At 43.4% G+C, this 12,463-nt stretch overlaps 1 protein-coding gene across 1 annotated transcript in view; it reads right to left on the bottom strand.

Annotated features, from left to right (window-relative positions):
* Positions 1-3,038: 3,038 nt before the first annotated feature.
* RIMKLB (ribosomal modification protein rimK-like family member B) overlaps positions 3,039-12,463 on the bottom strand; it is a 60,753-nt gene continuing 51,328 nt past the window's right edge. The window contains exons 4-6 of the mRNA XM_015419911.1: positions 10,744-10,830; positions 8,508-8,711; positions 3,039-5,666 (exon numbers count right to left, since the gene is read on the bottom strand). Of these exons, the coding sequence (XP_015275397.1) occupies positions 5,203-5,666; positions 8,508-8,711; positions 10,744-10,830 (755 nt within the window). The 3' untranslated portion in view covers positions 3,039-5,202. The remainder of the gene's footprint in view (positions 5,667-8,507; positions 8,712-10,743; positions 10,831-12,463) is intronic.

The raw sequence follows: 12,463 nt of genomic DNA, 5'->3' as shown, positions 1-12,463 counted from the left end.
AGTGAAGTGTTCCTCTGAACGTTTTCTGCTCTGATTAGCCAGTCCCTCCAGTATTTGCTGCTATGCTTCTGTGAACAGGGCTGTTAATAAACCGCTTAATAAACCGTTAGAATCGCTGGCCATTCCTGCCCTGGGAACCATCGTGATAAAGATTCCCACTTCCAGTGCCGGAATCTGAGGAATGCAGTCACCCCACCCCACCCCACCCCAACCCCACATGTAACAAGTTAATTCTTTAAAAAAAATATGGAAATTTTTATGGCCTATTTTTTCATACCTGTTCTTAACTGATGCGGACTAGTTTTGTACTGACTGTGCCCCTGGAAAGCACCAGAACCCTGAAAAAACTTAAGCCAAAAGCACATATATATATAAAAAAAGGAGGAAAGAGGAGGGTGAGAAGGCAGGGGAGGGCAAGATTTTGCAGAACTGCCCCCCACCCCGCAACTGTCGCTCCCCAGTCAGGAGTGCAGTTGAAACTGATCCTTGCCACACATAGGGGTGCCTGAATGCTCAGAGATGCATTCAAATCTGCCTCAAGCCAAGAAGCAGAGCACACAGCACAATTCCCCCTCTAAGGACAAAGCATCTCACGCTTCACCCTTGCCACGAGAGTTGTCAGGAAAGACAGAGAAAAGAAAAAGCAAAGTCAGCAAACACGGGATGATCAAAAGAGCTGAAAGTTACCTGCCAACAGGTCGGAACGGGATGTCACCAAACGGCTGCATTTACTGTTTTACCACAGGGGGAAAAAGTTTTAGGGAGGAACATTCTCAATGGATTTTCACAAGCTCTCTCTCTCTCTCTCTTGCCATCAGAAAGGGGAGAAGGGAAGTTTTTCTCTGGATTGTTTGACTTTAATTTGGCTCCTGAAAAGTTATTGCAAAGAACAGTAAGAAAGTGTGAACTGTTAGAAAACATTTTTTTAAAAAAAACAATATATATATATATACATATATATATATATATATATATACACATATATATATACACACATAACATATCAGAATACTGTCAAGAATTACAAATTCCCACCCCAATATGTATCAACACTGCATTAACCAAATAAAAGACATTCAACTGAAAGTTAGAACATAGAGGGGTACGGAACTTTCCAACCATGGGTTCAACCACCATCAGAATGTTCCAGAAATCACCCTCCAAGGTTAAGAGAATCAAATAAAAAAATGAGAAAAACAAAGGAAAGGGGCAACATCAGGTTATAAGTCCTACAATAATTTAGAAATTCCTAGAACAGTGAAAAATTAAAAAATAAAAAGAGACAGTAGCGGCAGAGGTTACCTGTCCGAGCACCTACAATTCCATAGAGAGAACAGGAGTGGGTCGTGATTCTCACACCAGCCAAATAGCTCATAAACCTTCTCAAAAAGAGTGAGCCATGAGAAAGAATTGTACATGTCGATTTAAGCCCTTACACATTTACCCAACGTGGGCTTTTTAAAGACCAGGACGATTACTGGAAACTGAAAAAGCAACATATTTCACACTGAGTCTAACAAGTGTCCAGTGCATTTTCCTTAGCAGGTCCTCCACGGGGTGCACTGCTGGGCAAAGTCATCAAGATTGTTCCGACTCCAAAAGGCAAGTATGGCCCAGCCATCAGAAAAGCAGTCCATGAGCGTGTTGTACTTCCATCATCCACTACTAATCACAGCGCTCCAGAATGTGACAGGACGGTTTATAAAAACACATTAAACTAATAAAAATGTGGATATACACAAAGGCATCAAACACAGTTTTATACAGTACAAAAATAACAGTTTTATTTTCAGAACTCGTGTCTATTAAGAGATTCGTCACATAATGATTTTCCCTCCCTCTGCTGCTGCCTTGCTTCCATTTTTAAGCGTGCGTGCAGTCACGGCCTCTGTTTCTATTTCACCAATTCCTCTTTTCAGCATCAGCTGTCAAATTCTTAGCAGCAGTGTGGGTGCTCTTCGTGTTACCAAAACGAAGGAAATATTTGTGAGAGGAGCACAACATGTAACACTAGCCTGTCTGGAGCTAGATGCTGGTTGGCATAACTGTGAGAGATTTTCTTTACCTATAGTAGGCAATTAGATTTTTTAAAAAAAACAAATTTACTCTTCTTCCCCACTTTAGGCATTTTTCTGATGTGGCTACCGTGGGCAGGCAAGGCAGGGGAGGCTTCTATAAGCCTTGTTTCTCTAGACAGAAAACTTGCAGTGAGGTTCAGTGATCAATGTCAGCCTTGGAGTACATGAAGTGAGGCTCCATCTTAACAGTGTAAGCAACAAGCTACCCATTGGCAAGCAGACAAACCCCGAGTCCAAAAGCCCTTTCAGTTTTATCTCAAAGTGTTTTGAGAGTGAAGCATGTAATTCATTTCGTTATTATACTGCTAATAAAATGGGTCGGTCTCAGAAACGGAGGAATGTTGCTACAACCTGTTTTGCCAAGCAGTGTAGGAACTCAGTCAGTATAGCCCATATCAGAACCGTTCAGGAATTACCAACTCCTTCCTGGGCTTACTCCTCTTGCTTCCTGTGAGTGGTGCACACATGTAGAGGTGCTTGTTCGGCAAATAAGAGGCTTAATTCTTTCCTCATATTCCTGAAACTTGCTAACAGCACAATTCTAAAAACACTTTCTTGGGAGTAAGCACCACTGAACAGACAAGAGTTGAATTCTTAGTGGACCGGCTTAAGATTGCACTCTAAGAGTTTAGAAGCAAGTAGAAGAAAAATATGGCCCAACTAGATTTTCAGAAGAACCTGTATTTTAGGAGACACATTCATTGAGTGCTGAAAAACCTCCAAGCATGAGCAACTCTCTCAACCTAGTCACGATTTTTGGTTACAGTCTGTGTGGCATGACTGATTTTTTAAAAAAAAAATATTAAAGGGAGACGTGAGCATCTTTCGTTCCAACCTGGGCACTCAAAATGACTGCTTTTTGCTTCACCGTCTAATGCCAACAGTCAACCTTCCACATGATTTTAATAATAATATTTAATTCTACAAAGAGTCATTACATTTTTTAAACAAAAGGGGGGGGGGAACCTGTACACGTAAGCATGATACAACCTCCATGAAAGCAGGTTAACACTGTCCTGTTTATTGCCTCCTTGATGTCTCTCTGCGTAGTGTCCATAAGTGGTGCGTTATTTGAGGTCCGAATGCCGGTAAGCAGCCGAGTGAAGAGGTTAGAGCCAGCCAGAGGGGTGGAGCTTGGAGGGCAAAGGGGACCCGCCTCCTTGAAGCATCCAGACAAAAGCAGCGCTGCATCCGTACGCTGTGCCCACCCTCCAAAAGCCATCTTTTCCATTGCAAAAGATTTTACTGTGTGTGTGAGTGTGTTTGTGTGTGTTTTAAACAAGAGGCTTTCGTATTATAATATATAGACAGATATTTCTCTTTAGCTTCAATTCTGTATGTACCCCAAACAAAATACATAAAGGAGATGTGGGTGAGGAGGAGGAGGAGGAGGAAAGTGTGGCTATTAAAACAGACCCACAGCTGCTGTTTTGGTTCTTTTATCAAATTTAATAAGAAAATGCACAGCCAGAAGTATCAGAGTCAGGAGAGGAGATCACCAGGGATTCTGGAAAAGAGTGACGAACCAGACAGACAAAAAAAATAAAAATAAAAAAAATAAAAAATGACAAAACAAAGCAAAATACAGACACATACATAAGGGCTTGAGATCCACATATTCCTTTGAGGCCCCAGAGCAGATTCCCATTCTGGCCGGGCCTTAATGGAAGAAAAGTGTCCTGCATTGTTTCCTAAAATGAAATTGAGTCTCTCTCTCTCTCACTCTTCAGAAGTCACCCTACTTTAGATTCCAATGTTTTCTTTCAAGGTGAGTTACCCCAAACAGCAGTAACGTATTAAGGTTACTCCAAAGCAGTTGTGAAATTTGCAACCACTTAGAACCCTCCTCCATACACCCTTCCCAAGCTTTTCTGAGTAACGATTAAAAAAAAAATAAAGATGTACAGAGGTCTAGGTTTTTATTGTTATCATTAAATAGTGCAGGGGTATGTTTGGCCACTGTTAAGGATGCAGGCATGGAGAGGGGAAGTGTTGGATGAGTATGTTATTAGAAATGTAACAGTAACATAGCATATATCTTGCAAAAAGGACTAAAACACTAACAAATACAAGTCAATGCACATTTGTTTAAACTAGTGTAATTCTTTTTCACATTGGATTAAACATTATTTTGTACACCAAACAAGAACAGTGCTGTTTATCTTCGCCTTTCGTGCAAGAGGGACACATGCCACTTCTGCCACCGATAAGCATGAATGAATTTTTTTTTACATGTCTTTCCCCCCAATCCCACCCCACCCTGGAATTAAAATGATTTTTAGCCCTCCCACGCCCGTACACTAAAATTCTCTCTCGTTAAGGAAGCTTTTTGTTTGTTTGTTTGTTTTTAATATAAACAAGTATGGAACAAACCCATTTGTTAATACTGGAATGGCAGAAGTTGCAGGTTCGTTTTAAAAAAAGCTCATGTTGAACTAGCGAATGTCGTACCCTAATAAAGCGCCTTAACGGCTGGACCCTCCAAGGCCGACATGGGCTGTTTGGCAGGGATAGGAGCTGACTGATCCAGCTGACCTGAGGGCAGGAAATGCTGGTCTCTCATGCCCTTGGAAGAAAACAGACTGCCCCAAACCCCAGCCTGGACTCCTATCGAACATACAACAAGGGACACACAGCGACCTATTTGGACTCGGCTCCAACAAAGCGGGGGAATGGCTTGCAAGACACCTGAGTTCACAGATGCCTTTGGAGCGCTCAACACAACCTTCAAACTCCGAAAGCACATTATTAAGCTGAAACTGTACCCTATGGACACACATGCTCTGCAGTGGGTGTTACGATCACAGTGGCATCCCTAAATTGAAATAGAACATTTTCTCTCTCTTTTTTTTAAAAATCCCAGAATACAGGCTTTTTAAACTGGGTGTTGCAGTTGGCTGCCAAAAATATAAACTAAAAATTATGTCCTGCGAGTTGAATACATGGCAAAAGCAGCATTCACAGAACATGCATGTTTTGACCCTTCCCCCCAGGTTAAACGCCCCTCCCCTAATCTCTGTGAGTCACTTCCGATAAACAGCACTACAAGTTGGTTGTTTTAAAAAAAAAATGTACAAGAAAGTTGGTCATATATATATATACACACACGCACACACTTGTGGCATCACTCCACCAGGAGCTTAATCTCATTGGCTATTAGCTGGTTCATGTTGAATAGACCCTCCGGGAGCTTGGTGAGCAACTCTCTCTCTGTGGTTTCAGGGTCGCTGTCGACAGAGCTGGAGCTCGCACTCATGTTGTCGACAGTGGTGCTAGCTGGAGCGCCCAGCTCTGGCTCGCTAGTCTCGCTAGCCGTGGACACCACAGAGAGCAAAGACATGCGTCGCGTCAAGCGACCGGGGGGAAGGAGGGAAGCGGCATAGTCTGCTATGATACCAGCTACGTCTAGATTACAAGCCTTGTCAAAGGCAATGAAACCTACATTTGCATTGGCCTCGCAGACGTAGAATGAGCCATCATCCTTCATGAGGAGGTCGATGCCACATACATCCATCCCCAGGATGTTAGACACCTGGATGGCCAGCTGCTTGCCTTGTTCACTCAAGGAGCACATCATTCCTATGCCACCTGATGGGAAGAAAAGGAAGACCAGTCTTAAACGTGTTAAGCGGCATTAAAGCTTCGCGAGCTGAACTGAAAAGGACAGGTCTGTTCTTTAGTAGGGGCGCTTCCATGAAAAGCCACGGGCCAGAAGAACGGGTCTCAATACTTCAATGGTGGCATGGAGCAGGGGGAGCAGATAAACAGCATGGGGGGAGGAGACTGCGAGCTCCACAAAGAAAGACAGAGAAACGGAACCAATTTTTAGAACGGAACAGGTGAGAAAGGCACTTTTAGAGATGCAGGATTTAAAAGGGGGGGGCAATTATTCCTCTCACCCCCAAGTAAAAATTTGAAATTGGGGGGGGGGGGATTTAAATGGGCACACTATTGTCTTACAGGATCTATATTTTTTTACTTTTGCACAAAACATTTGGCATATTTACGAGATTTACAATGATAAACGCCTCCATTCCCTAAAATTGTTAATACACCCAGTATTAAAGGCACAGAGAAAGGCAAATGGCTGCCTTGGCATATGATGCTTCTGCCATCAGACAGGTAGGGAAAAATAGGCGAGAACAGAATATGCACATTTTGTACTGAGAGAGTATATTATCAGGACAGAAAAGAACCACATACAGCCCCAGTAGCACTAATGGCATGTCTGAATAGAGATAAATCAGTGCTTCCCAAACTGTGTCCTGACCCAAAAGCGGGTCACGAAGCCTGTGCAAGTGGGTCCCCATACCAGGTAAGTTTGAACATGTGAGTCACTATTCCCAGAAGAGAAGAAGAAGAGATTGGCTGTATACCCCGCCCTTCACTTGGGAGTCTCAGAGCGGCTTACAAACTCCTTTCCCTTCCCCTCCCCACAACAGACACCCTGTGAGGTGGGTGGGGCTGAGAGAACTCTGACACAAACTGCTCTTTTTCAAGGACAGCTGTGCCAGAGCTTGTGACTGACCCAAGGTCACATCAGCAGGTGCAAGTGAAGGAGGGGGAATCAAACCCGGTTCTCCCAGATTAGAGTCCACGCACTTAACCACTACACCAGACTGTACGGGAGACTACTGAATTTAACTGTAACACTACGAACACTGACCTCTTCAATAGTGTATTGTCACCATATACATTCAGACATAATATTTTGGACAACATTAGTCCCATTTAAATGACACATATAATACTGCATGCCTACAGTATACCCAGAAATGATCTATGTATGTAACTCTGGCCACGGCCCCAGAGCAAGGATTAAAAAAAAAAAAAATCCACACAATGTAAGACTGTGTACAGATTTGAAGGGTCCCCATGTTTGTAGAAAATCATGCTCATGCAGATACTGCCATTTAAAGGGGGGGGGGAAGGAGATCAGTCGCCATTTTGGGTTTGCTTACCAACCCCAATAAACATTGCTAGGACAAGAGCTTTCTGTCCTTTTTGTACCGGGAAGAGAGGGGGGACCGTGATATTTGGGGGGGGGGGGAGAAGATGCACAGTCGGGCTGGGCAGGGATGGGGAGAAGAAGACAATGGTGGCAGTGACAGGGGTGGTGGTGGCAGTCTGGAGGATGGGATTTCCCTTTCCTCACCAGCTCCTGGAAGCACACTTCCCCATTCTCTAATACTGTGGCTTTTCTTATAAAAGAATGGATATCTCATATTTTGAATGAAGAAAACTGGGTCCTTAAAAGTATTTCACTAAGTACAAGAGAGAAACGATTTCACAGAAAAAGAGTTCCCCAAAATTTCCAATTTTGTTATTAGAAAACTCCTGAGGAAAAACTCCCACCCACCCCCACAAGTTTCCTATTTCTGGAAGCCTTTAACCAGGTACTTAGGAATATTTTATGAAGGAAAAGGTATCTGTTGGTTTAAACTTTACCAACAAAACTGGCCTACCAGAGATATGCTGCAGTGTATGTTAAAAGCAGAAGAGAATGTAATGTGAGATATTTTATCAGGATCATCATGGATACGATATGGTAAGCCATAAAGGACTACATGATCAAGGGAAACAATAAACTATGAAATTCTGATTTTGCCCTTCAACTGCAAAGCAGAAAAGCAACAAAAAGTAAAATACTATTTGTCTTCAACTAATTCTGAACTGACTGGGCAAAACAACATGGATGATTTTAAAGAAGCTCTACCACAGATACAATAAATGATGTTGAAGCCACTTTTCACCAATTAGCCAAAATTAATGGCCAGTTAAGTTTGAATAAAAAAGAGACATAGAACTAACAACAGTAAACTACATCTGTCTAAAATAATTAGCAGAGATGTGTATTTTCTGGGGAAATTGGGATCAGAACATTTTCTGGGATATTCTCTGATTCTAATTCTGAATTAAAATAAGCAATTTAAAAATGTAGATAACATTAGCAAAATCCAAACAATAATTTAAATAATGTTAGTGAAAGAAGGCCAATACCACCATGTACAAAGCACTGGGGTTTGTCCATGCTTTGTATCCCACATTTAGCCCATCCACCGCAACAGTCCTGACAACTATAGATAAACAAGCTTTGTTTACAATAGGTGGGGCAAAAATATATATATTTCCACAGAAAAACACAGCATCAGAAATTCTTCAGGAACATTTTCTGCAGTTCATCACTGGTAATTAGGACTAAATATAACCATATAAACTAAAGTCACAAGGCAGTCCCCCTGGATCATAACCTAAATGCACTTTCCTTTCCATTTCTTTCATAGGAGCAATTAAAAGTCTGATTTAATCTTCCCCCCAAACACTGGCTTTAAAGCAGCATTCTACACAAAAGAATTCACTTGAATTAGGACTGACTCCCTCCCTTGCGGACATCCTGAAGGCTGGTGAAGACCAGACATGCATTCTTACCAAGCGAGCAATTGCTTTGCATTCTACCGTCTGTTGAGCAGCGCAGCATCGTGCCCACTACACGGCCTCCCACTACGATGACACGGACGTCTTTGCCATGGGACTCCTGGATGTATTTCTGGAATAGGTAAGGGGCCTCGTGACGGATTAAATGGCTCAGGTCTGCCAAGTGGTGCTTGTCTCTTGCTAGAAACACGGCTTTGCCTGTGAAAGGGCACACAGAGTGAAAAAAATGGGTCTTGGAAATCTTTGTGAATTACGTTGTTTCCAAAAGAATAAAAAAGGCAATGGGGTGGCATACTCTCTGTGTACGAATGAATGCTGTAAGAGACTGTAAAGCGCTCTGGGGGAGTGAAAAATGCAATAAAGGAAGCATTTTCTTTTTAAAAACTGCTTTAAAACTCACAATTTAATTTTAGTCCATTTCTCAACTGCCTCGGTAAAGTCTGATAGTATCTTTCAATCTTGGACTGTGCCATTTTCATGCTGTTCTACAAGAACCAGGTTATAAGAGGACTTAGCAAAACAGATTTGGGGTTCTCTGGGCACGCAGAACAGAGCTTCGCCAGCCACTGCTCAAAGACGAGAGCATGATCACATGTACAGACAGGACTGCTTGATGAACACACACAGAATCAATTCAGACTTGATATGAAATCACAGTTAAAATAAAAGCTGCTCATAGATGATCACTCATGTACTCGCCACTGGCCTTGACAAACATTGTCTTTCTGTAGACTAAGAGGGCACCTCTGGAGAACAAAGATTAAACTGGGATTAAGCCAGGATGCCTGTGTTCGTGTAACACGTGGAATCCATAGTTAAGAATGTGGGTTTGTGAATTTTGTTTTTACAATATAGTGACTAGAACACAAATCAGAATATGAAAAAATGAAATCAAACACAGAAGGTGCTTTCTTGTAGTATACTGCAAGCTAGGTATACAGAGGTCAAGACTGATTTACTAGAAATTTGCAACTGAGTGTGTTCTGTTTGCACATACAGGAAATGAAAAGTGTCTTATTAATACAAAGCCTTCTTGATAAACAATATAAACTGATAACAGTATTATTAAAACACTATGTTAATACCCACTTTGAAAGCGGAAGAATAAGCCTTTTAATTTTTCTTATTGTGAAACTGATTCAAAGTGGAAACAATAATGCAACTGTGTGATGTTTGTTACTAAGGAACTATTAATATCAAATGATTCTCATGTTGATAATCTTTATGAGTTTATTACGTGAGGAAGGGATGATTCTCTTGCACAGCTGTAATTGTATGTTTCTTTCCTGGTAAGGCTGATTTGAAGAGGTTCTCTTAAGGTTGGGAGCTATTTCTCACTTGGAGATAGTCAGGAGTAGGGATAGGCACAGACCAAAAAAGTGGAGGTTCGTGGGTTTCGCGGACTGTGGATTTTCACAAATGTTTCCCTTTAATGGACTAGTTTGTGAGGTTTGTGATGTGGTACAATGCCCCCCCGGGGGGCTAGAGATGCCAAACTTGCAGCGAGTCTCCAGCTGACTCTCCTCTACCTGTCCTCCAAGTTTGGTGAACATTGAATTTAGGGGGGCTGTAAGCAGGTGCCCCCAGGAAATTGCTCTGTGAGGAAATCACCGCTAGGGGTTCAGGAGTGCATCAAATGGACCCCTTGCAAGCTAGAGGTGTCAAACCTGCAGAGGACCTCCCAGGGATGCCCTTCTAGCTGCCCTCCAAGTATGGCAAGGGTTGGCTCTGGGGGCCCTGAGTAGCAGTTTACTCCTTTCCTCTGCCTCTAATAATCTTCTTTCTCAGACCTAATCCAAACACTGCCTGTTGCAAAGTGAAACCTGCTGTGACATGCTGAGGGTATATATTGAGTCTGCTCGTATAGCCCAGAATGGGAGCTCTCTTATTAGCAGCTAGAGCTGCCGTTCAAGCTTTGGAGAACCAGTATTGGCATTTACAGGGCTGCAGAGTGGCTGCAGAAGAACATCCCCCCGGTCTCCTTGACACTTAATTCCTCGGTGCTGGGTTGTCTGGGCCATGGACCGCTCAAACGTACCAAAACAACTGCCTAAAACATGAACAAGGTCTGTGGGCAGTCCGTTGAAATCACTAAAACATGGACTGGGCAAATAGAAAATGGATCTGCCCCCGGTTCGTGATGAAATTAGGTCCATGCCCATCCCTAGTCAGGAGACTTCAGTCAAAGCATAATCCTTATTTACCACCCCACACCTCTATGCCCACCTACCTCTATGTCCACGCGTGTTCTTCACAACCATAGGGAACTCCAAAACTTCTGCTTCATCAATCATTTTGGCAAAATTTTCATGACCACCTGACAGGGGAAAAAATTTACGTTACTAAAGACATCCAGGATATTCCCTTGGCACTTCTCAGCAACAGCGGATTCCAAAGCTGAATGACGGAGGAAGAGGAGTCCTGCCCAGGGCTCAGCTAATCCATGTTCACATCAGAAACTGTTGCTCGTAACTCTTGTAAGGCTGTCATCTGTAAAAAAATTTCTTCAGCCAAATAAGTCTGTCTTAATTTAACTATGCTTTACAATATGTCTATTGTATATGTACAGATGTGCCGTCAAGTTAGGACCCGCTTGGCGGCTATTGCTGCTTTTCATGAGGAGGTACGAGGGACTACTGTGTTTGCTCACAAATTGGCTCAGCGCTTTTAAAACGGGCTGTCCAGTGTCTTTCTCCCTACGCCCTGTATTGTCCCACAGTGGTTGTTGCCGTTAGTATTAGCTAAATTGATGAATCCTCCTTTTGAACATATAGCCTCCAGCTCCAAAACAGATGACAATGGGCAATTAAAAGGGCATTCCACTCTAGCAGACATCCAGTCCTACCATAAGAATACTGAGTTGAGGGCTTACAGGCCTGAAGCAAGGTATCTTGTATCCCTAGGGAGAAGGAGCATCCTATGGTCGGATCCTCCATGCCTTGCTACATCATAGTGCAGTAACAGGCCCTGCATCAACAGATCAGGGGCAGGGGTGGTGGTGATGGTATGTAGTCCTCGCCCGCTAGGCATAGCAGCTCCGAAAACCCAATCTGGCAGAACCAGAAGAGAGCTACTAGGATATAATATGTCCAATTGGCTATTATTATTACTAGGAATAAGGCTCGTTATGGAAATAAATACAACGAGCTCTAGAAAGAGGCTCTGGGCGGAGCCCTGGGTGCGGCGCAGCAACAAGCGGTTTTTTGGGAGGCTCCCAAGCCACCGGATCCTCTTTTCGTTCTTTTTGAAGCTCCCTGGCCTTTCCAGTCCGGAGGAGCTTCGTCTGTTCTCTCGGAGGGAGAGCAGATAGCAAGAGGCTTGTTTTCGGCCACCCACACACACGGAAAATGTGTGGGAGAGGCCATTTTTGCCTCGATGCAGGAGCGCTCGACGGAGGGTGGGCGCTAACTCCAAAAGTGCAATGTGAAGTCTAGCAGCTCTGTTCTTCCTTGTCTGCTTCGAAAACTTCGCACAATGAGCACAAGAGTTCACTCGGTGCAATTCCCTGAGGCACAAAAGACAAAGCGAGTGTCCGGGGGGGGCGATATTGCTGCCGCACTTAAGGCACTGTTTAAAGAAACCCCAAAAGGCCGGGGGGGGGGGGCACACACGACAGAGTCCAAAAAGAAATAAATCTGTAGAAACAAAGTCCTTTCACTTAGTAAAAATGAACAAGAAGAAAATGAACAAACTTTGAAGAGAAACCGAGGAATAGGCCTAAAAGCCCAAAGCAGAGAAGATCCTACCAGTGCAGCGATCAGAAGAGAACTGGTGGGATTATCGTGCCCCTCCCTTGGTCATGCGCAGTGGAGCCAGCACGTGACTGGGGAGCGGGTGCGAAAATCCCTTTCGCTTTCAAGAGGAACGATCGAGGTCAGCGCAGGCGCACTATATCCCATAGGTGTGATGCAGAGGTGTGATGCAGAGGACCACGAAGAAGATAGGGAAAG

This window comes from Gekko japonicus, unplaced genomic scaffold, assembly GCF_001447785.1.
Source record: "Gekko japonicus isolate JY-2015 unplaced genomic scaffold, Gekko_japonicus_V1.1 scaffold3387, whole genome shotgun sequence".
NCBI classification, from domain to species: Eukaryota; Metazoa; Chordata; class Lepidosauria; order Squamata; family Gekkonidae; genus Gekko; species Gekko japonicus.
Note: the sequence above shows the minus strand (reverse complement) of the source record. Positions and strands in the feature narration are given on the sequence as shown.